We start from the raw sequence: 24253 nt of genomic DNA on the forward strand, positions 1-24253 counted from the left end.
TGGATGGGTTCCCACTAGCATGTGGGTCCCAGTCTCCTTCACCCCTGGCAGAGTCGCTTTCTGTCTCCTTTTGACTGTCTTCGAGTCCCCGCCCTGTGCTGTCATTGTGGCTGCTCGTGGGGACCCCGAAGTGTGGGGTCTTGAATCACCCTTACTGCGCCTCTTCTCGTTCTAGCAAGGCTCACACATCTCTGTAATGTCAAAACCCTGCTATTGTGGAATAATTGCACAAATGGCCAGTAACATCTATACAGCCTCACCATTACTTTAGCAAATTAAACAGGAACAATCAAATGAATCAGCTTTAGGTTAAAAGAGCTTTGATACAACTCTTAAGTTTGACTGTGGGATCTCTTAATAAGAACTTAACCTGTGTCTTCTACCACCTTCATATTATTTTATTATTTAGAAAAGATTTTTTGATTAAGGAGAGGAAAATATGTATGCATATATTATATGAAAGTAGAGAGGTAGAAAGAAAAGTAGAATTATTTCTGCCACTTTCTATGTGTTTAATTTACAAGCAGCAGTTTGTTACCTCTTAGTATATTACCTGAAATTAAAGTGAGTTGCCACCTACTTAAATAGTGCCCAGGCGCTTATTCCGATAGGCTTTGACAGATACAGTCAAATCTGGAAAACAATCAGCTTTGACAGATACAGTCAAATCCAGAGAAAAATCACCGTGTTTCAGCTGTCACTTTCACAACAACGGCAAAATCCTATTAAAACTTTAATCATAAAGGTGAAGTACACAGTTCTTCAAAGGAATGCTTTTTTTTTTTTTTTAATTTTTTGGCTGCACCACAAGGCACGTGGGATCTTAGTTCCCCAGCAAGGGATCGAACCCACACCCTTTGCATTGGAAGCATAGAATCTTAACCACTGGACCGCCAGGGAAGTCCCAAGGAATGTCTAAAAAGAAAACAAATGACTAATTATAGTTTATTCTAAGTTTCATGAATTCTCAGTTTTGTCACTTGCTACTTAATCTTAACCTAGACTTACCCCTACTCTTGAGTATGAAGCTTCTTTCTAGATGCTCTGAATCCTTTTCTTGAAGTCCAAGTTTCTTTTTCAGGCACATTCATGACTTCCAGATTTTGACCCTTAAAGCATTTGCTGTCCAAAACCCTGGCTGTTGTGTTTTGATCTAGCAAGAAGGACTTCACGGTCTACTCACAACTGATGAGACAGTGGGTTGGTTGGCACTCCTTCAGCTGCCTCTGCTGAACCGTGTAACACAGAGTCCCTTCTGGAAGCGTGGATGCTCCCCTTGGTTTCTCCCACCTTGGCCGTAAGAGGAATGAAGGTCCCGGTGGAGGAGGGGAGAAAAAGAGACACTCCTTCCCTGTTTTCTCCTAGCAACCCTGTACCTTCATTAACGCAGCAGCTGAAACCGAGCAGCTGTTTACTCAGCAGTGTGATGTCCTCAGGATTCATGAATCACAATGCTGTCCTTTCTAATGAAAAGCTGAGCTCCCCGCTCAGCGCACATGGCAGGTTTGTGTGGAGCCCTGTTTCTTTGGCAGCCACCATAGCAGAATTAAGTACCACATGACTCTCTGAAACACACCATCTTCCAAATGAGCTTATAGTTAAAAATATATTTTCCAACTTAAAAATGGCTTCTAAAGAGGCCAGTACTTCTAGTACAAAACACTATTTTTTTTTTTTTTCAGAACAGAACACTCAAAAAAAAAATCATCTCCTGTTAAAGTTCAGTTATGTGACAGCCAGAGAAATGGGGTTAGTGTTGTATCCTACCAGTCAGATCATGCTAGAAAGGAAGAGACGGCCGCTTCAGGGGGGTGTGCTCTCAGGGAGATGGTGGGCTAGTGAGAGCAAACAGAAAGAGCCACCACATGGCAGGGGTTTGGGGGTGAAGGCAGAGGCCTCGTTCAGGTGGGAGCCAGAGGGCACAGGTGTCTGGAGATGCAGCCAGGGCCGTGTCAGGAGCGCTCTGCAGAGCTGGGGGTGTGGACCCCAGACCCACCACGAGGAGACCTTGAGGATAAGCCCCCCACGTCCTGCCAGGCCCATGCTTGTAGAGGAGCCAGCGAGCTCCTTTAGGGAATAGATCAGAAGAGTGGAGGCTAGAGATGGGCATTGGCAACTGTGCCCACCTGGTCCCATCACCCAGTTTACCATGGCACATCCCTCCCGTTCTTCCCAACGTACAAAAGAATTCCAAGCTTTCGAAGGTAGCTTACAGCCAGCTCGCCTTTAAAAACATCAGTAGTTGGCTCGCCTCGATTGTGCATGGGTAGACCTCCCTTTTTCCCAACCAGGTAAAACCCAAAAGCTTCTGCTCTTGGAAGTTACAGGTGATACTGTAAAGCCGGACAGGAAGTGACGCAGGGGCCTCCATCACCCAGCTCTGCTGTAGTCAGCCTGGAGGTTGTGCCGCTTAGGAAGGCATCTGCTGAGCAGCTCAGCTCCTGAGCACCAGGGTGGTCCTGAGAGGCCTCCGCCAGTCTGCAAGAAGGGCAGTGTGCTGGGGGCCAGCCTGGCTCCCTGCTGACCCGAGCTTGGACTCAGGAGCCACGACAACCCTGCTCCCTTCCTGCTTGCTGCTCAGACGCACTTTGGCATGGTTCCCATGAAAGGGGGCCTGCCTGGGAACAGCTTTTTCTCCTGTCTCTTCCTTTCCTTGTTTTGTTTTGGGGGCAGAGGCTCCTTCCCAAACCACACTGAGATGGCACTGTCAGAAGGGGCACACACCAGTGAAATGGCTCCCTCTGTGTCTCTGCGGGATGCATTAGATTCAGACAACACCACCCCCCCACCAGAGAGGCTGGCTGTGCTCCTGACGGGTCAGGCTTCTATCTGGCTGAGAAGAATGACTAAAAGACGCCAGCGGGCCAGTAGGACGTGTCTCCCCCACCTCCTGCCCCCAGCCCTGGCCCGCCAGGGTCCTCAAAGAGAATGGGCAGCGAGGGCATCCCAGCCCCTCTCAGGGAGGAGACTGCTCACACAGGCTTCCCTTCTCCCCATGTGTGGCAGCTGGTATTGCGAATCAATGCCATCTATGAAGCCCGGAGAGGAAAGAAACGCGTGAAGAGGCTGTCCCAGTCCACAGAGAGCAACTCAGGAAAAGGTAGGGGCCCCGTCACTGTTCCTCCTCCCCCAAGAATCTGAACACAGAATCTCCCTTCCCCTCTCCTTGTCCATCCATCATGTCAGCCCAGGGCTGCATGCTCTGACCTCAGCAGGGGAGCCACCTTCTTTGTTTAATTTGCACGGAAGGGACCAATATCTTTGACTGGATTTGCTAGAGGTACCATCTGAAGTACAGCCAAGTTAATCTGGAAACACATGCAGTTGGACAAAGACATAGTTTGTTCATGACCTTTAAACAGAAAAAAAAAAATGAAAACAGCCCCTCTGAACTGGAACTCTCGGATTTGTGCTACCACATGAAAAAGTTTCCTGCATTAGAAAGACCCATGTTTGCTTTTTTTTTTTTTTTTTTTGTCTAGTGACAGATGAGAACAGCGAGTCTGACAGTGACACCGAGGAGAAGCTGAAAGGTGAGAAGAGCCGTTGTTGTGCAGGGTGCGTGTTGGTGACGGGGAAGGTGCGAAGGTGGCGCTTCCTGCTGAGTGTGAGGGCACACAGCGTCCTTGCAGGAGCTTGCTGGGCAAGGCGTGGATGTCTGAACCCGGCCCGGGTGGGCCTGTCTGGCTCCTGAGCCTCTGGCTACACTCTAGAGACTCAGGGTAGCTACCGCAGCGGGCACCCATGTGTTATGGGTGTTCTTCACACCTGTGAAAGGTACAGCGTGCTGGCCTGCGACTCCAGAGACCTGGGGCCCTTGCCCTACTCCTGTAAAAGGGCTCTGTGATCTGGAGGAAATGATCGAGATCCAGGACCTCTACTTCCTCATCTGTTAGATGAAGTCACTGAAATTACTGGTCCCTGTGGACCTAAACCTGGTGATCTTAGTCTAGGTCTCAGTGAGGTTTGCACAACTTTTCAGAACCCCAGGGGCAAGCCAGGGAACGCTGTAGTCCAGGGCTGCTCAGCGAGGTGATGGCAACCCACCCGTCGGCTCAGTGGCCCTGCCTCTTCAGCCTCTGACACCCACCTGGCTCCCTGACCCACCTCGGGAGTGAGGCCGACTGCAGCGCACAGAGCGGTCGCAGGAGAGAAGGCAGATGGGCGTTCTAGACCAAGCAGGCCTCTGCCACTTGAGCCGCACGGGATGTTTACAAAGCTCCCAGCTCCAAAAGCTCTGGGGTCTGGATTTTGTCGCAGCCCTCAAGAGGAAAGGTAAAGGAAGTGACTGAAGGGAGGAGTGCCCACCCCATCTGACACAGGAACCCAAGGGTCACTCAAGCCGCTGCCCCAAGCCCAAGCAGCAAATCCATGGTGGAATGGAGGCCCCACATTCCAGGCCTCTGCACCCAATTAGCCTGGCGGCGGGTTGCTACTCCTAGAACTTTGGCAAGAATCCCCAGTAAAGAGCTTTGTACTAATTTGTTAAATGTGGAGACGCTTTTGTAGGATTAGAAAAAGTACTTTGAGCTGGGAATTCCATAACGTGTCACAGCTCTGTGCAGTTCGACATTGGGAGTGAGTCATTTTCAGGCGGTCCTCCGCTCTCTGTCTCTCTGCTCCCTCTCCAGCCCACAGCCAGCGCCTGGTCAACGTGAAGTCACGGCTGAAGCAGGCTCCGAGATACACGTCCCTGGACCGGGAGCTGGTCGAGTACCAGGAGAGGCAACTTTTTGAGTACTTCGTGGTCGTGTCCCTGCACAAGAAGCAAGCTGGGGCTGCTTACGTGCCGGAACTCACCCAGCAGTTCCCACTGAAGGTACAGGATGGGCCAGGCTCCGCGGCCTGCCATGAACTGCAGCATTCTTGGGAAGATCTTACTGGGACCCATGGTTCAGGGAGGTGCAGGAGCCCAAGGAACATTCAGTGTCCAAAATTTCAAAAATGGGTCCTAATTAAAGTATATTGATTAAAAAAAAAAAAAAACGCTGCTGGAGAATTTGGGAGATTCGAGGGGTGTGAGATGCATGACTCAGTTCAGTTCAGTTCAGTTGCTCAGTTGTGTCCAACTCTTTTCGAGCCCTTGGACTGCAGCACACCAGGCCTCCCTGTCCATCGCCAACTCCCAGAGTTCACTCAAACTCATGTCCATTGAGTCGGTGATGCCGTCCAGCCATCTCATCCTCTGTTGTCCCCTTGTCTTCCTGCCTTCAATGCATGACTCAAGCAGGGACAGACTTGCTTCCTGTGGTCACTATGCTGACAGTACCATTCTATCCACTCTCCCCATCTCCTTATCCGGCCACATCTCTCCCCAGCCCACCCTAGAAGCCTCTTCCCCATCCGCTGCACAAGGAGTGTCACGTTTGTGTCCATGCTGCACACGCCCGTGTGCCCTGTGTGCCTCTGTTTTTGTGTGCGCGTGCAAGAATCCTGTTCTGTTCTCACATGGGTCAGTCCTGTGTGGATTTGGCTTTACCATATATTAACGTGAAAGTCACTCAGTTGTGTCCAACTCTTTGCGACCCCATGAACTGTAGCCCGCCAGGCTCCTCTGTCCATGGGATTCTCCAGGCAAGAATACTGGAGTGGATAGCCACTCTCTTTTCTGAGGGACCTTCCCAACCCAGGGATTGAACCTGGGTCTCTTGCATTGCAGGCAGATTCTTTACTGTCTGAGCCAGCAGGGAAGCCATCCTATATTATTAATCATGGCTCCTAAAATGAAACGGCGCTCAATAAAGCCTAAAGTGGCATGGCCTATCATAGATAAATGACCCACAGGCTTTGGCATCAGTGATAGAGAACTTTCATCACTTTCTAATGCAGCTCAGCGAGGATTTACTGAGACCCTATTACATTCCAGCTGGTTTCTGCTTGGCCCCAGGGGATTACCAAGATGAGCAGAAGTGTTTCCTGTCCTCGGGGAGCTTACCCTCTGACAGGAGGGCATGAGAGACTCCAGAGACTCAGGAGGTAAAGTGTGCCAGTCTCTGTCCAGTGCACACAGTGGTGCTCAGAGACGGAAAGAGGGGAGGGCATCATGTCCTGGTCCCCTCGGAGCCTCCCTTCGCTGCCACCACCCAAGCAGAACCCCGGCACCTGCCAAGACCTGGGGCCCGGCTGTCCCTCTCCTCCTCCGCCGCCGCCCTTCCTTCCGTCCTGCCCACTGGAGACCAGCAGAGCAGTCGCTTCCTCAGCTTGGAGTTTAGGACGGAAATGTGTGTAAGGGAGATAAGCCATAGGCACCAGCCTTCCACACGGGCACTGACTCACTTCCTCCATCTCCTCCAGGGGTGATCCCTGAAAACCTCAGTGCTATGTATGCCCACGTTTAGTTGGGGACCTCACAGAGCAAGCACCAAGGCACGAGGGACGGGCCTGTTATTTTATTTACTTCCCTCAGGGCCTAGCACAGTGTTATACATACAGTGATGCTTAGTGTTCCAGGAATAAAGTCAGTGTCCCATGAATTAATTAATGAACCACCCTAACTATTAAATGCCTGAGTTTCCAACATGGACTCTCCAGCCTCCTGCTGCTGCTGCTGCTGCTGCTAAGGCACCTCAGTCATGTCCGACTCTGTGCGACCCCATAGACGGCAGCCTACCAAGCTCCCCCGTCCCTGGGATTCTCCAGGCAAGAACACTGGAGTGGGCTGCCATTTCCTTCTCCAATGCATGAAAGTGAAAAGTGAAAGTGAAGTTGCTCAGTCGTATCCAACTCTTAGCGACCCCATGGACTGCAGCCCACCAGGCTCCTCCGTCTGTGGGATTTTCCAGCCTCCTAGACATCACATTAAAACTTTTGAGTGGAAAGTTGCCTAGTCACTGTGGAAAGGGAGACTAATACAGAAATGTTTAGAGAAAAAGTCATCTCCACTCCCGCAGAGGTCCTTGTTGTTGGCATTTCATTGTCTTTCTCCAGTCTTTTCTCAGAGTAGAATTTTCTTACAAAACTGAGGTCGGACATTGTGTAATTTCCGTATCATGTTTTGTAAACCTATCATTATTTACAAACATATTTCATACAAATTCTAAAACATCATTTTTGAAATTCCATAATACCACGTTATGTGGGTATACCCTGATCTATTTAGCAGCTCTCTTTCTGTTGGAAATGCATCTTGCTGCCAGCTTTTCTTTAGGTGTTTATCTTTAATGTTCTGGTGATCATTCTTTGTAGACATTTTTGCATGCCAAGCTACTATATATATCTCCTTGCCTTCACCTGCTCCCTCTGTCAGAAGCCCCTTTTTCTTCTTCTTTCTCCTCATTTTTAACTTTTTTTCTTGAGTTTCATCCCCCACTCCTATAGACACATTGATCAAGGTTTCAAATCCATATCTGTGCACTAGCAATCCTGCCTGCCATATTCCATTAAAATGCTTGACACCTCACAGTTCTCTTTCATGACGCCTCACAGAGATCAGGCTGTTTCCCAGCCATCTGCGATTGATCGTATTTGTAAGAGAGCTCTCTGTGTGTCTCCTCCTGTAACTGTGCTCCTGTGTGTGTCCGAGCACGTATGTGCACATGAGTTGATAACTTGTATGTTGATGACAGTGTGTATATGCATACATGTGTATATATATATATTTGTGGGTGTCGTGCATGTGGTCTGAGGGCAGGTGTGTTCACGTGGTGACTGGGCCGTATTGAAAGCACTGGAACTCCCTCTCCTACAAGGCTTGCTCTTCAGTTCTCTAATTAATGCTGTTTCCACTATGGAAAAATGTCATTGTTCCTTCCTTTGGTGTTATTTGTTGTTTGGGGTCCATCACTCTGTGGTGATTAATGATCCCCTCCCCCCGCCCCGCCAACAACGACACCCAGCTGGTATTCATTGCAAGACTGTCCGAGGGTAATCAAAGCCTATTGCTTTGGCAACAGTCTGAGCTAGTAAATTGTCAGCTCAAAGACTGTTCCAGTACCAGTTGGAATCTTCTGAGTCATGGTTGAAAGAGAGAACCATTGTACAGTAAAGAAAGAGTGACTGTTTATTCTGAAGAAGAAAGACTGAAGAACAATTAATGACTGGCTCCAAGTCTACCTATGGTGACTGTGTTTCATTCATCGATAGTTGTCTCAAGTATTAATATTATATTAGTAGTAGCTTTAGTTAAATTTGATCTGGCCGAATAAGGATCATACTAGAAGTGGGTTTTCAACTTGAAAGCCATCAGCCCAACGTCCTATTCCTTTGGATGCTGTCTTCAGAGACCTCTTCTCTCTGATGTTTCATGGCCTTGGGAAGGCTTGCAGATCCTCTGTGAAGGAGTACCATTGGCCAGCAGACCTCAGAAACTGCAAGACTGGTTTAAGGTGGTGCTGTGCTAAGTCACTTCATTCGTGTCCGATTCTTTGCAACCCTATGGACTGTAGCGTGTCAAGCTCCTCTGTCCATGGGATTTTCTAGGCAAGAATACTGGATTGGGTTGCCATTTCCTTCTCCAGGGGATCTTCCTTACCCAGTTGTCTTACCTGAGTCTCTTAAAAAGTCTCCTGCGTTAGCAAGCGGGTTCTTTACCACTAGGGCCACCTGGGAAGCCCTGGTTTAAGGTGAAGGCTAATGGAAAGGTATGAGAAACAAAATAAGAAATTGCGGACAACAGTATAATATACCGTTGTATGCTTAAGACTTTAAGTTAGATGTTACAGTTTCCTAATTTTAGAAATTCACACTCCACTCAGTTCAAGTAGCTGATATTTTAGATGACTGAAGGCAATTTTATCATGGTTTATTTTTTCTTTAACTGTTTATAAGGAAAATGTAACAAGTGTAAACCTATCAACAACAACACAACAAAAAGCCAATAATTCCTCCCAGCACTTTAGAAGTACCAATTTATAAGCAAACTATGCTAATTATAAACTTTTTTTGTGTGTATCCCAAACTTTATACCTAGAGTGCCTTTTTTCAGTTGAGGCAAAAAGAAAACACGTGGCATAAAACTCAGCATCCCAGCATCTCCAGGTGTACAGTACAGTGTGATTAACTACAGGTACATTGCTGCCCAGCAGACTCCCCAGAATGGAGTGCTTTTTGAAGCAGATACCCATTCAGACACAGAGCAAGCAGAGTCATGGTTTAAATATGATCTCTAAAGTCAGACTTCATCCATTCGCTCCATTTTGAAGTGAGATGGTATTCTTCCAGTCTGTGATGTGTCAGTTAAATCAGAGAGCAAGAAGACAGAAATTAAGATCATTTTTATTCTTTCCTGGATTCCATTCTAGCTGTGTGATCATGGACAAATCACTTAACTTCTCCGGGCTTATTTTCTTCTAATAATGTCAGCCTCGTGTCTAGTTTTCCTTTAATTCTGATATTCAGAGACTTCCTGAAATGAATTAAATTTCACCGTATAACGTAATTTACCTGGATGGATTCACTAAGAAGGGCTGAAAAACATCTCTGCTGAAATTAAAGAGGGCCAGCTTTGCCTAAGTCCAGACATCAGATGACTAGATTTGTGGCTCTGCCTTGCAGATTTATGAGTCTCGGATTCGGAAGCCGTTGCTATGACAGCTCTTCCTTATTGATTAAAATGCTTATATTCCAGAATGTTAGGCATAGAGAACATTTCTCTAAAGCACATTATTTTTTTCTCCTTGCTCCCCACATAAGACTATAGTTGAAACTGCCTTGAGGGAAAAAATAACCTAAGCCTGAGCTGCAAGCCCTCCTCAGCGTGGAGGTTAAGGCAACAGTTATGACTTCAGGGCCGTGGGGGCTGTGCGCCTGTCGAGCGTCTGTCTTGCTCACACCGGGGCTTATTCTTCAACATCCTCTCGCCCTCCTCCCTGCAGTTAGAAAGGTCCTTCAAGTTCATGAGAGAAGCTGAGGACCAGCTGAAGGCCATCCCCCAGTTCTGTTTCCCCGACGCCAAGGACTGGACTCCGGTCCAGCAGTTTACCAGGTATGTGCTGGCATCTCCCCGCCCTCCCCCGGCCCCGCCAAGACTGAAGTGAGAGCTAGAGAGAGGTTGTCCATGGCAGACCCCGTAAGTCAGTCAGTCCTACTGGTAAGTGAGCCTGACAGATTCGAGTGTATAAATTTCCCCCACGGGTGTTTGTAAAGCATGACTGAAGACAAGACTCATTTTGCCAAATGTGCAGGTTCCCAGACCTCCCACTCCATCTTGGAATGTGTTTCATAAGCTGACGTGATGGGCAATAAGGTAATTCGTAGTCTAAGAAAACCTTGTCCAGTGCTGTGAAAATACTTCTTCAGCAACACATCCAGCCGTTACTCAGATTGTGATCAAGTTTACATTTCTGCTTTAACCCATATTGTTGGGTGGAAGTATTTTTTTTATCAGAGGTCTCAACAACTGACCAAACTCAGGAGGCTACAAATCCTAAGTGTTCGAGGGATACTGAGTACCTCGAAGTTGGCCCAGCAGTCTTTAAGGACAGTCACAGCCTCAGTGCCCAGGAGAGCTGCCCCATGGGCAGCTCCAAGAAGGGCACCACCATTGCCTGCTGCTACCCAGCTTCCCCCCCAACACCCACCAGTCTTGAGTCACTCCCAGGCTCACCCCAGGAGAGGACCAATGACTACTGTGTCTGTTCGATGGGATGGCCCAGGTGATAGGATTATATGAGGGCTGAGTGTGGAAAGAAAAGTCCTCACTTCCTCTCAGGACACAGCGACACTTGAGATCCCCGTGTCCCTGACAGAGACTCTGGAGCCACAGCCCAGAGATGGACGGGCGGGACAGGGAGCCACGCTTTCCGACAGCCTCCTCCCGAATGTCCCCTGGTGGCTCAGCACAGTGCTTTTGTTCTGTTTTGTAACACACTTCCTCTTCTTTTTCCAGTTGCTTTAGATGTGAGGTTAGGTTGTCTATTCTGTTTTTCTTGTTTCTTGGGATAGGATTGTATTGCTATAAACGTCCCTCTTAGAACTGCTTTTGCTGCGTCCCATAGGTGTTGAGTTGTAGTGTTTTCATTGTCATTTGTTTCTAGAAATTTTTTGACTTCCCTTTTGATTTCTTCAGTAACCTGTTGGTTATTTAGAAACGTGTTGTGTTATCTCCATGTGTTTGTGTTTCCTACAGTCTTTTTCTTGTAATTGATACCTAGTCTCATAGTGGTCGGAGAGTAACGCACTTCCTTTCATTTTCCCAACCGCAGTGAAACGTTCTCGTTTGTCTTAACTGGAGAAGATGGGAGCAGAAGGTTTGGTTACTGCCGAAGACTGCTGGTCAGTATCCCCTGCTCTCCGGCAGCGAGAGCTCTGTGTGGAGCCCCCACTGGCTTCCTAGGACCTCATTCGCCACAGGCCTCATTCGCCACAGGCCACAGACAAGAGGTGTAGCGAGTTCATCAGGGCCGTTAAACACGGGGAGGGGTGTTCGGGGGTCCACATGAGCCTCACTGTGGATGGAAACACTGTCTGCCTCCCTTGGAAAGAAAATACTTTCTCCACTGTTTTCCCTGCCAAATAAATGACCATCCCCCCTTAAGGCAGGTGTCCTTTCTAATAAAGTGTGCTCAACAGACTCTGAGAGCTTAAAGAGAGCTTTCATAATAGTGGTAAGGGCCCAAGAAGGATGGCTTTTTGGTTCATGACACAAATACTTTAAGTGTCTCCTTCAGAACATTAACCTTTAAAAGTCAGAAACTTACTTCAGTGAGATGAGTATGCCAAAACATTTTAGAACTTGTCTTTTTGAGGCCCGTGTTTGGGAGTACCTTCAGTAGCGGCAAATCATTTTCCACTGAGAGCATATTTTAGTGTTATTATGCATAGGCTAATATAGCCAAGAATAATGTGCGGCACATAGTAGCTGCTCAGTAAATATTTGTTGAATTAGTGAATAAAAAAAGTATGGGTGATAGTCGAAAAAGTTAAGTGGGATGATCAATTCTGTTGCTATAATTACTTTGGAGTGTAAGTATTGAGATTGCTTTCCTTTTTTTGTTTTGAAAATTAATAGTTTCCAAAAAGGATTTGTAGAAAAGATTTCTCATTTGGAGTTATAATCATCATAAGGAATAAATAAGTTATTTGAGAAAAACCGCAGTGATATGAGTAATGTGAGTAAACAAGTTAAGTGATATGAGTAAACAAGTTAAGATTCCTCATTTTATGGTTCTGTGGGCCACATTGAGCTCCTACCGTGTGCACAAAACTCTTGATTTGGTCCCTTTGGGAGAATTTTAACACATGTCTATGCAGCCAGAAGTGGTTCCACCTGTAAGACGGGGTATTGGTAACTGCTTACCTTATTGATTTTCAAAAACCCTGGTGTGTGGAAACAGTCGGCAGCATGTTAAAAACACCTGGGGTCTTTCCTCCGCTGAGACTGGTCATGCTCGTAATCTCCTTGTGTTTCACTCCCAAAAGCCTGGCGGCAAAGGAAAGCGTCTCCCTGAAGTCTACTGCATCGTGAGCCGTCTGGGCTGCTTCAGCCTCTTTTCAAAGGTGAGGACTTGGGCCCCAGAGAAGGGAGGGAGCGCCTGGGAGTTGCAGGGCCCAGGAGGACTCAGGAGACGCCCCACCTCCCAGGACTTTCTATCTTCTTACTCCCCAACCTGTTTTCCTTGCCAGTTCTTCCTCCTCCCTTCCCTGAGCCTCACTGAGATAACCACTGGGACAGGAAATGAATGGATGAAGGTTGTGGCCCAGAAAGTGAGGGAGGGGAAAAGGACAAATTAATTGCAGTTGAAGATGGAGGGCAAAGGCTCTCCCCAGAATGTTCCATGTGTCTTACTTTCCCTCTCAGAAGCATCATCTTTTGCCACATTGTGTGTTGTGTATGTGTGTTATGTGTATCTGTTGTGTGTGTGTGAGATGTTATTGTAAGACTAAGTCTGTCAAAGTGAAAGTGAAAGTCGCTCAGTCGTGTCCGACTCTTTGCGACCCCATGGACTATACAGTCCATGAAATTCTCCAGGCCAGAATACTGGAGTGGGCAGCCTTTCCCTTCTCCAGGGTATCTTCCCAATCCAGGGATCAAACCCAGGTCTCCCACATTGCAGGCAGGTTCTTTACCAGCTGAGCCATAAGGAAAGCCCAGGAATAATAGATTGGGAAGCCTATCCACTTCTCCAGTGGACCCAGGAATCGAATTGGGGTCTCCTGCATTGCAGGTGGATTCTTTATCAACTGAGCTATCAGGGAAGCCGTCTATCAAAATCTTAGTATAACTTGGTCCTTCTTTTTGGAAAATGAAGCAATATATCAGGACGTAGGAATTGCCATGGTGAATTGGCTCAGCCACCCCAGTATTCTGGATTGGCATAATTACTATGCTGTCTGATGCCAATCTCAAAAATTAGGTATAACTCAACATTTGTTTCTTCTGTTAACGAGACATAAATATTTAATCTATACATGTATTTTGAGTCCTTAAGCGTGTATTTCAGTCCAGGTTTTCTTTTGGAGAATTGAAGTCCTGCATCTGCTGTCTGTGGATGAAAACCCCACTCCCTCGGCATTCTGAAACAAAATTCCCGCTCCTGCCCACCCCATCCTGAGCTCAGAGGAAGCCTGAATTAGACCGATGCAGTGTGAGCTCTGGCTGTGGTAGAGCTTGTACTTGTACACAAGTCTGAAGTAATTAATGGTACCAGCGTCGCCTGAGTCATGGCCTTCGCGCCATGTGAGGAGGTAGTCACTGTACGTTACAGTCAGGCACTCACAAGCTCTGGCTCAGATTTGCATTGCTGCTCTTGCCAGTCTTCATCATGGGTTTGTTTCAACACTGAGAGGAGGCTGTAGGTCAGAGACCCTATTGTTGTGAAAACGCTTATGAATCTAGGCGTAAACGGCTCCTGCGAGGTAGGCCAGCCTCCAGCAGCAGCTCTGACGTTCACATAAGCTGCATTGCTACGTCATGGGCAGGAGATGCAGAGCAAGCGAACATCCTAACATACTCGTGTGATGCACAGTCCTGCATTTTCACAGTTTTGTGACTGTGAATTTTTTAAGAATATAGTCTGAAGACTTGCCGAAGACCACACAGCAAATATTCAGCATAGAACCATAGACAGAGCATTGGCTAACTAATTCCAAGACCTTAGGCTATTTCTAGGTGAGTGGCAAGGACCATTATGGCAAATTGTCCTTCAGTATAGACAGAAGGATAATGGATAAGAACAGCTTTCAGAATCTCTGAAGAAAGCATAAGTATCGTTGCAGTGATGCTGTATTAACAAACCACAGTGGCTTAAGGCAGCTACCATTGACTCCCACAGAGGGGCAGGGCTCTGAGGTTCTGCTCTGCTGGACTCCGTGGCTCACTCACTCTTGTGCTTCCAGTAGGCTAGGGGTTGGCTGATCCAGGCTGGCTGGGCTGTGCTTCAGGCTGCAAGTCTGGATGCGGGTCTGTCACCCCCCTGAGACAGGAAGCTGTCCCATGCATGCACAGGGAGGCAAGCAGAAACACGTAAGGCAAGTTTCTGCTTGCTTCCCAAGCCCTGGGCTTAGTACTGGCACATGGTCACTTCCGCCTCATCCTGCCTGCCCAGTGGTCCTCAACTTCTTTTCGTTACCGTTCTAGTGAGCAGCCTTTTTAGATATGGTTTTTCCTCAATTGCCTCTCCTCCCCATGAAATTTTTGACTTTTTGTCATATTGTTTTCTTTTTACTGTGCTAAAACATACATAACATTAAACTTACCATTTAGTCATTTTTAAATGTACAGTTGATTGGCATTATGTTTATTCACTTTGTTGTGCCACCATCTCCACCATCCATCTCCAGAACTCTTTCATCTCCCCAGACTAAAATTCAGTGCCCATTAAACACTAACCCTCTGTCCTCTCCTCCCCCAGCCCCTGGCAACCACCACTCTACTCTACTTTCTTCCTCTTTTATGAGTTTGACTCAAAGATCTCATGTTAGTGGAATCATATAATATTTGTCCCTTTTGTGTCTGGCTTATTTCACTTAGCAGCATTTTCAAAATTCATCCATGTTGTAGCATGTATCAGTATTTTATTCCATCATATTGAATAATATTCCATTATATAGGTAACACATTTTGCTTATTATTCATAAGTTAATGGATGTTTAGATTATTTCCTTTTTTGGCTACTATGAATAAGGCTGCTTTGAACATTCATGTTTTCGTGTGAACATGTTTTCATTTCCGTTGGTTAAATACCTAGGAGTGGATTTGCTGGGTCATATATGTTTAATTTCTTGAGAAGCCGCCAGACTATTTTCAAAAGAAAAACTTCACTAGTGTACATTTCCACCTGCAGTGTATGAGGGTTCTGATTTTTCCACTTCCTCACCAACACCTGTTACCTGTTTTTTTTATTGCAGTTGTCCTAATGGCTGTCAAGTGGCATCTCATTGGTTTTGGTTTGTGTTGTCCTGATGGCTTCCCCCCAGAGAAAATTCGGTTCTACGGATATGTTACATATCTATTTATGTACTTTGGGCCCTTAGAAGGGCACAAACCCTCACAATACCTAAGTTTTTTCACCAACCCCCAACCAATTTTTATGCCCTTGAGGAGCGCTGTTCTTCCCATTGAGAACAGATATCATAATCAATGTCACAGGGGAATGCAAACTGACAAACAGGACAGTTTTCAAAGTCAAGGGGGCCAGGAGCTATACTTCACCCTTTAAGTGGGGTAGAGCCACATGGAAAAAGAGTGGCTGCAGAGAGGGTGAATCCGGATCTTAACGCACAAGGTGAAAGAGACTGTAGGTTTGGCCTGATGAGGACACCCTGGCTTCCCCACGGTTCCTCAGCCTCGGTGGCAGGCCCCCTTCATCTGGAAGAGAGCTCCACCTCGCAGCCTGAATTTTCTGTCCCTTGCAGATCTTGGATGAGGTGGAAAAACGACGAGGCATCTCTCCTGCCCTGGTCCAGCCTCTCATGAGGAGCGTTATGGAAGCCCCCTTTCCAGCCCTGGGCAAAACCATTGTGGTTAAGAACTTCTTGCCCGGATCAGGAACTGAGGTACGCCGTCAGAGTCCTCTCCTGTCCCAGGGGGCATAGCCCTGACAGTGATCAGGTCCTGGTAATCCCACTGGCTGGCTTTCAGGGGGCTGTCACATTCAGTGGTGGCCTCTTGCTCCGCAAGCTGGCCCAGATCATCCGTCTGTGAGAGAGTCATAAATTCCAGCCTAAGTCCAATCCATCCGTTGGTTGCTGGATGAGAAAACTGTGCCAGGGCAGTGAACATCTTCAGCTTCTCTTCATAGCCCACCACCTTCATAAATCGTATTTGAACCTTTTTAGGGTTTTGATCTATATCACCGCTACCACTTAATATGCAAAGCAGATTCTTTTCGGGGGAAAACAAGCTCAGGTGCTACTTTTCATGCATCCCAGACTTTGAAACATGTCCCTTCCCTTGGCTGGGTGAGATCTGATACCAGAGCTTGTTTTCATCTTCCCTTCCTTGTATGTGACCTGTTCAGCCTTGAGTCTCCAGTTCTAAAGGCCCTTGGAAAAGCAGGTCACCTCTGGGGACAGGGGCAGGATGAGGATGTCTGTGATATTCTGGAACCGCTCAACTTCCCAGCACAGAGAGCAGTGGCCTCCCTGCTGCTGGAGAATCCTAAACCACCCCATACGGATGCAGGTAACTTGGCCATGGGGATGTTAACCTTAGCGAGCCCCACCGTCCGCGCAGCGCCAGGCCGGTGCCATGCTGAGAGCAGAAGCCAGGTTCTGCTCACCATGAAGAGCATGCACACGAGTAGTGGCCTGAGGTGAACTCGGGAACATGTCAGCAAGTGCAGAGTGAGGAGATATGTGCACGCTATGCATACAAGCTGAAAGAGCCATCCCTGGGCCGGGGTTGGAATGGGGTTGAGTGCATTAAGAATCGCCTTGTAGAGGAGAGGAGCCTTGGAAGAAGTGCTTGGAGCTGCTGGTCCTTCTTTGTGAGCCTGGGAGTCCCTTGTGAGATCAGACGTTCTGCTGTGGGACTCCAAGGGACTGGCCCTCAAAACTCCCTGTGGGGGCTCACACGTGTCATCGATGGGGTGGGAGGGGGCGGGCTCCAGCCATCATGGCCCGAGGGGCTCTGGTTCCGTGTCCTGTCTCCCCACCTCCACGCAAACTACCCTCACACGCACTGGTGAGACCGAGTCCCTACCAAACGCACCTCCTTTCCCAATCTCCTGCCGTCTTTCTTTCCCCAGTCCCTTTGGTTTTCCTGTTTTTCTCTCCCTCCTCCCCTGGCAGTGGGCCTCCCTGCTGAGGACCACAGGGCCCCAGGCCTGCCCGGTGCATGACAGGCCTAGCTGACCAGGCGGCCCCCTCATGCCGTCCCTGTTCCCGGCAGGTGATTGAACTGTGCCGTCCGCTGGACTCCCGGCTCGAACACGTGGACTTTGAGTCTCTCTTTTCCTCTCTCAGCGTCCGACACCTGCTCTGTGTTTTTGCCTCCCTGCTCCTGGAAAGGAGGGTCATCTTCATCGCAGACAAGCTCAGGTATCAAACCTTGGCAACTTCCACTGAAGTGTTTACACAATGGTCAGTCTCGCACCGTCTCTAAAGTGTTTGCGTGACGGTCAGTCTTGCACGGGGTGGAACTTGTAGCGGGGCATCGCCTGGAGTTCAGAGGCAGCTCCTCTGCAGAAGGAGTGAGAATCAGTGGGCAGCTGAGGCTGGAGGCTTGTGAGGCCCCCGAGTTGTATAAAGTGAGCTGAGCCTGCGCTTCTGCACTCTGCTCATCTGGTACTTGGCCTGCTGTTCTCTCATTCTGCTAGGCGCTGGGCACCCTACCATGTGCTGGGGGAATGGGGAAAAGACAGACCTGTGCTTCAAGAGGCCTCGGTCCGGGGTGGGGATGGAGAAGTAAAGAGACCACCGTGCTGTAAAGGCTGACTAGAGGCAGAGCGTTCTCGTTCGTAGACAAGACGAGTTCCCTGCATCTTAAGGCCAAGAGCAAGTAGAAAACATGTTCCAGGCAAAAGGAGCTGTTGGTACAACAGCAAGGAGAGGGGAGGCCAAGAGTTCCTTCAGGAACTGCAGGGCAGCTCAGTGTAGTGGAACAGAGAGTTGAGCCAGGAACCAGCAGAGGGCTGCAGGACCAGGCGGGAGGCACAGAGCCAGAGGCGTGTCTAGGGCTAACAGAATCCACACACATAGACCCGCTGCCCAGCAGGGTGCACCCACATCCTAGGGTGATTGGCAAAGCCCAGGTCACAGACCAAAGAAGATTCTGAAGAAGATGCAGATAGAGCTTGGGGTTAATTCTGAACTTTAAAAAAGAAAAAAGAATTCTTGGCATTTTCATCATTTCAAAATACTTAATCAGAGCCGTCCTCACTTTGGAACTGAGGACGCAGAGGCGCAAGTGGTGGCTGCTGCTCCAGGGAGGGCTGAGACGTGGGTCCTGGCTCGAGATGAGCCAGCCAAGCAGGAGAGGCCAGCTGAGAGTCCATCTGGAGAGAAGCCGTGCCAAAAACATGTAAAAATCGGTTTGGAGAGGAAATAATGACTCTCGACTCTAGAAAACAAAAGGGAAGAAGAAGAAAAGGGAAAGAAGAGTGCAAAGGACAAAGCGTGTGAACGTGGGGTCCGTCCAGAGGCGTGGTGGGAGATGGAATCCAGCCCTGTCTCCACCACAGCCCATCTGGTCACCTTGCTCACGCTCGGGCATTGGACCGCAGCCCCCGGGCTCCTCCCAGGCTGCTCCCGGCCTGCCTGAGAGTTAGCTATTCACATTTAATGTCACAGTTATTGTACTCTCTGTGCACTCTTGTCAGCACGCCCTGCCTCTAGCCTGCAGCTGGTGCTGTGGGCAGCTCTCCAAGATCCCTGGGCACTGGGGGATTCGGACCACAGAGTTCTCAAGGTGGGGGCCTGCAAGCTGAGGATGAGAAATAACCCTTCCATGACCAGGATCAGATTTCACCAGTGCTGTAGTGACTGTAATCTCTGGAAGCCCCACCATCCCCCACTCTCCACCGTTTTCTTTAGTTGTCGGATTCTCAGGCTTTCCTTGGGAGGAGGGGAAAGTGATGGATCTCCGAAAGACCCATGTCAGGAGTGGAAGGCCCTCCAGGGAGTGGAGATGGGGCAAATAGTCCCGAGGGGCGCTTGCTTCTGGTTTAAAGATGTCAGGCTCAGGAAGGGTCCAGCCTGCCCAAATATCTGAGAAGATGGACGCGACTCGAGGAGCAGGGGACCAGGGCCCGTGGCCCCTGGCTCTAACCCAGGCTTTCTTCAGCGGGGAAGGAGAAGGGATAATATCATCTGTTTTTCTCACAAAGGGACAATGAAAGGAGAAGGTGGGAACAGAAAGGGAGGGAGCCGCATCAAAGACAGAGGCATCCCTGCAGGGCAGCAGTGGGCATATGTCAGAGGCTTTGGACGCCAAGACTCCCAGAAGGGCTTAGGACAGAGACCTCTGGGGAAGGACTTGACTACTCCACCTTGTCCCTGGAGAGACTTCTGGGTTGATAGGTGGGACTCACACAGAGCTGTTGTCATGAGAGACAATGAAAGGAACCCCTCCCTGAGCATGGGGCCTGCCCACTGCCGGTACTGCTCAGTCCTCCCAGCCCCCGCCCCTCCTGCCCTGGCAGGAGGCAAGTCACTGCGGTGGTCTGATTGGAGGGACTTTGGGGTTTCTGTCATCACCCCGCCTCCCAGGGTGCCTGGCACTCTGCCCTGAGAGATGTAGTCTCTTGGAGCAGCAAACACCCGCAAGAGGGTAAAATGCCAGCCGTGGCTGCAGGACGCTGTTCTTGCCATAAGGCTCTTACTGCCCACTGGCTGTTTTCTTTTGCAGCAGCTGCCAGCCATGGGGCACTGAGGAGGTAGGATTTTTGTCAGGTAGGGGGACAGGGACATGGATAACTTGGGTGCCTTCTTTGGGTCCAGAGCCAGTGTGTACATGTGTTCGCACGTGTGTATGAAATACTGAAATTACACTGCAGACAGACAATCAGGCTGGCACGTCCAGCTCTCATCCCATGGGAGGGGCCTTCCCAGACAGCGGGGAGGCCTGAACTTCCTCAGCTGCTGGCCCTGGGTCTCCTCATTTAGGAAACAAGGGCTCCTTGGTGCCCAGCCACTCAGAGCTCTGAATTGCTAGGGCTCCGGTGTCTCATTGTCCCCAGAAGTAGCCCGTGATTGTCTCGTTACAAATGGCTTCAAGTGTTCTCTCTCTTGCTCAATAAATTTGCTTTTCAGCTAACACTAGTTAAGTGCAGATCTAAGGAAGTGGGAAAAGAGAGAAAGAAAGGCCCTGAGAGTCCTGAGGCAGAAAGCACAGTGTGCGTAAGCCTGATGAGAACAGCAACAGCTGAGCCCCAAGGTGGGGAACCAGCGGGCTGCCCTGGGCTGGCTCCTCCATTCTCTCAGCCTCTCGAGAACTCCATCAGTTCAGTCCTGTTAGCGGGAGACTAAGAAGCACATTGGTGTTCTTTGGAAGGAATGATGCTGAAGCTGAAGCTCCAGTACTTTGGCCACCTCACGCGAAGAGTTGACTCATTGGAAAAGACCCTGATGCTGGGAGGGATTGGGGGCAGGAGGAGAAGGGGCCGACCGAGGCTGAGATGGCTGGATGGCATCACCGACTCGATGGACGTGAGTCTGAGTGAACTCCGGGAGTAGGTGAAGGACAGGGAGGCCTGGCGTGCTGCGATTCATGGGGTCGCAAAGAGTCGGACACGACTGAGCGACTGAACTGAACTGAACTGGACTGAAGAAGCACATGGAAGTGAAGTCACTTTGCTCAAGGAAGGGGTCAGTGGGAGAGCTGGGGTCAGACAGGGCTAGCTGGCTCCAGAGAAGATGAGAAGGCAAGCAGGCCGCCATGGTCTGGGTGGAATAGAGGAGTATCTGTGAGGCTGTCTGTCTACACAGATACATAGGGACAGTCTTTAAAAACGTGCCATCACAACGCGCTTGGCAGTCCAGCCAGAAATGTCTCTGGAGGAAGCTCAGACATCTGTGCTTTCCTCTCCTGGGCCCATCCACCCTACCCACCCTTCCAGCCAGGACCCCCGTGAGGCAGGTGGCTGAGCAAACCTCCAGAGTCTCTCCCAGCTCTGACCTTCTCTGAGTCCATGGGCTGGGGTGCCGCAGGTGTCTGCCACACCCCTTGGTGTCTGCTCACCCAGCAATCTTGGTCCCGGACCTGCTAAAGTACCCGTCCCCCATTCCTGACCCAGGAGTCATCGGTCTCAGGCATCCTGTGCTTTCCAGTGTCCCAGGGGACAGCCACCTCCTCTGCCCAGCTGTGTGATTCCCATGGGACCCCCTCCAGCTCAGATGCTCTGGGATCCCACCCTCACATGGCCCACTCCTCTCCCAGGGGGTCTGGTTCAGTAGAAACCATCTGGATAGCATTTTCCTGAGACTGATACTAAACGTAGGCGCTTCAGGATGGTGAGGTGCTAAGGTAACTAACTGTGAGTGCCCTTCTAACACCCCTCTTAACCTTACTGGGTTGAAGATAAATAAATACATCCCGTGTTACGGATCCACTCTCCCAGGACTCCCAGGCCTCTGCTCTAGCCTGTGCCCAGAAGTCAGGGCACCATCTGTACCTCCTCTTGCAGCTTTAAGTGCTTTCTTTTGAGGGGGACTCAGCGCAGCCCCCTCTTTGGGGGTCTCTCTGACCCTCAGACTTGCCCCCTCCCCTAACAGACAGCCCACAGAGGAAGTCTGGCTCACCTGTGAAATAGGGACCTAGCTAATGATCAGAGCACAGAAACGCCTTCGGAGAACATGGTGCGTGTGAAGTTACTGAGGGAGAAAGCCAGAACTCATCTTCTCTTCTCCAGCCTGCTCCACCTAAGGGGTTCCTCTGGGAGGAATCAGCCACCACCTACTTCTGATTTATGGGAAAATAGCTCTAGGGAACTGAAGCATTCTTCAGCTGCTGCTGCTGCTGCTAAGCCGCTTTCAGTCGTGTCCGACTGTGTGACCCCATAGACGGCAGCCCACCAGGCTCCGCCATCCCTGGGATTCTCCAGGCAAGAAAGCTGGAGTGGGTTGCCATTTCCTTCTCCAAGGCATGAAAGTGAAAAGTGAAAGTGAAGTCGCTCAGTCGTGTCCGACTCTTCAGCTAGGCCATGACAAACCAGTGGCTGGCTGCAAGTCGTCTGACCTGGAAAAGCCTCTGAAGAAAGCCTTCAGCCTAAGTTCAGCCCGTGCTTTCATCCTCATCAGCGGGCACCACTCGCTCTCTATGGGCTGTGCATGCCCTGCCTTCTAGCCCTGCTCAGCTGGAAGTAGAAGTAGGCTGCCCCAGGTTCCCATCTGTAGCCCCCCATCTCCTCAAGGGCACGGAGCAGGGCATGAGAACAGGGCACGCCGCAGGCCCAGTGAGTGGCCCCCTGCCTTCCCGGGGTGAACATTAGCCTGCCGGAGGCCTGTGACCACTGCCACCAGCACCCTCCCCCACCACACAGTTCACTTCCCCATCGTTGCAAGTGCGTCTGCCCACTGCAAGAGGAAGTAGCTGGGAGTTGGGGCAAATATTGTATGAGTTATAAACGGGTTTTAAGTGGAGCCAAAAATCTATCAAATTTAGAACAACATTCTTGCTCCGTTTCATCTTTACGGTGGACGTTGAGTGTTTCTTAAGGCTCTGTCAAGCCAAAGTTTAGCAGATGGGAAAGAAAGAATGTTGTTGTGATCGCTTGTTCTGTTGTCATAACAACCTAAATAAATATTTCCCTATACCCCTTTCTTCATTTCCCTGATGATAAACATTTTGTTTTTTCGTTTATTAATTTCAGTTCCCAAGGTTTTGGCCAAATCTACACACTAGGCTGAATAAGAGAGTCAGAACTGCACATAAACAATTTGTGTAAAAGTTTTAGGCAGGATGACGGTTTTTTAATATTCGAGAAACTTACTTATCTTTCCGAGGTGCATTCACACCAGAAGCTAAACGACAAACTTCTAGCTGATGACAAGCGGGATTCGGTGGTCAAATCTGGACAAATAGTAGAGCTTGAATCTTGGCCTTGACGTGGGGTGACTACACAAAGAAGTCCACGTGTAGCTGTGCACCTTCATCTTGCTGTGTGTTCCTTTAATTCATTTTTACTCCGTTTCTGTAGGTTTAAATGGGGCCCCGTATCCTGTCTCAATCAGTTGCACCATAGTGTTTCAGAAAAAGGTTGGGTTTGTGGCACACCCTCTCCAGGCAAGTGAGCTTGCCAAGGGCTACTTGAGAGGGTCTGTAGCTGCCATCTTGGTGGTCCGACATCTAGGGGACTACTTCAGAGGTCCTCAAGAAGCTAACAGGGAGATACCTATGTTTAGTTCAGCAGAGTGCTATGAAAATGCCATCAGACAGATTACACATTAAGTATTAACTACCTTTTTTCTCTTTTTGCCCATGAACACCAAGATAACTTTGAAGTGAGGTTTAGACAAGAGCATAGCCACAAATTGTCTTTGACTCCAAACCCATCACCAACAGAATCTCGGATATAGCATACTCCAGCTCTCTTCTGGAGTCAAGTTCCTCCAGGCTGTGCTGGCTCTCAGTGTAGTCCTTTCAGGGGCTTACTGTGGCAACTTAAAAACTCTCCAACATTGTATCCCTTAATTCCTTGGAATGAGATGTCACCATTGCTTTTCTGTCCTGTCTCCGTCAGTGAGCTCTAGAATTACCCTCCAGGCCTGGGTTTTTTTTTCACTGTCAGTTATTTTCACCTCCTGGCTCCTACTTCCAGTTCTGGCTTTCTCTCTCTCTCTCATAGTTTGTAGTTGGCAGACTTTAAAGCTGGAACGCCCACTTTCCTTATGTTACAGATGAGGAAGCTGAGGCCTGGAGAAGAGCTTTACCTGGGATCACGCAGAGCGTAGCAAACCCAGTTTTGTTGAGGTCCAGCCTGGGTTCTTTTTTAACTCAGTGACACATTTCTACAGGGTCTGAAAGTACAGTAATCATGGCAGCCACCTCCCACTAGGTTTCAGCAGGCACCAGACCACATCAGAGTCACTGCTGGCTCTGGTTCCTGGGAATCACGCACAAAGGGAGAGACACTTTGCTTGGAATCCTAAAGGATGCTGATGGACTCATCCTGCAAACTCCTGGGGTCTCTCCAACTCTGGAAACTCATCCTTCACTTTTCTGGTAGCATCTTAGAGAAAGCTCTGTGCTTGACTCTTTCTGGTTGCTAGGTGAATTGGGAGGCTGCTGAGCATAGTAATAACTAACCACAAATTGGGCTAGGACTCTGGTGCTGGGAATGATTGAGGGCATGAGAAGGGGACAACAGAGGATGAGATGGTTGGATGGCATCACTGACTCAATGGATGTGAGCTTGAGCAAACTCCGGAGATGGTG

General features: G+C 49.2%; 1 protein-coding gene across 4 annotated transcripts in view; it reads left to right on the plus strand.

The window, feature by feature from the left end:
- DENND2A (DENN domain containing 2A) overlaps positions 1–24253 on the plus strand; it is a 98234-nt gene that overhangs the window by 60097 nt on the left and 13884 nt on the right. For all 4 annotated transcript variants that reach the window (XM_018046863.1, XM_018046864.1, XM_018046861.1 and 1 more), the window contains exons 6-13: positions 3007–3100; positions 3483–3533; positions 4632–4819; positions 9813–9922; positions 11142–11211; positions 12358–12435; positions 15793–15933; positions 17270–17418. In XM_018046863.1, coding sequence (XP_017902352.1) covers positions 3007–3100; positions 3483–3533; positions 4632–4819; positions 9813–9922; positions 11142–11211; positions 12358–12435; positions 15793–15933; positions 17270–17418 — 881 coding nt within the window. The remainder of the gene's footprint in view (positions 1–3006; positions 3101–3482; positions 3534–4631; positions 4820–9812; positions 9923–11141; positions 11212–12357; positions 12436–15792; positions 15934–17269; positions 17419–24253) is intronic.

This window comes from Capra hircus, chromosome 4 (genome assembly GCF_001704415.2).
Source record: "Capra hircus breed San Clemente chromosome 4, ASM170441v1, whole genome shotgun sequence".
Classification (NCBI taxonomy): domain Eukaryota; kingdom Metazoa; phylum Chordata; class Mammalia; order Artiodactyla; family Bovidae; genus Capra; species Capra hircus.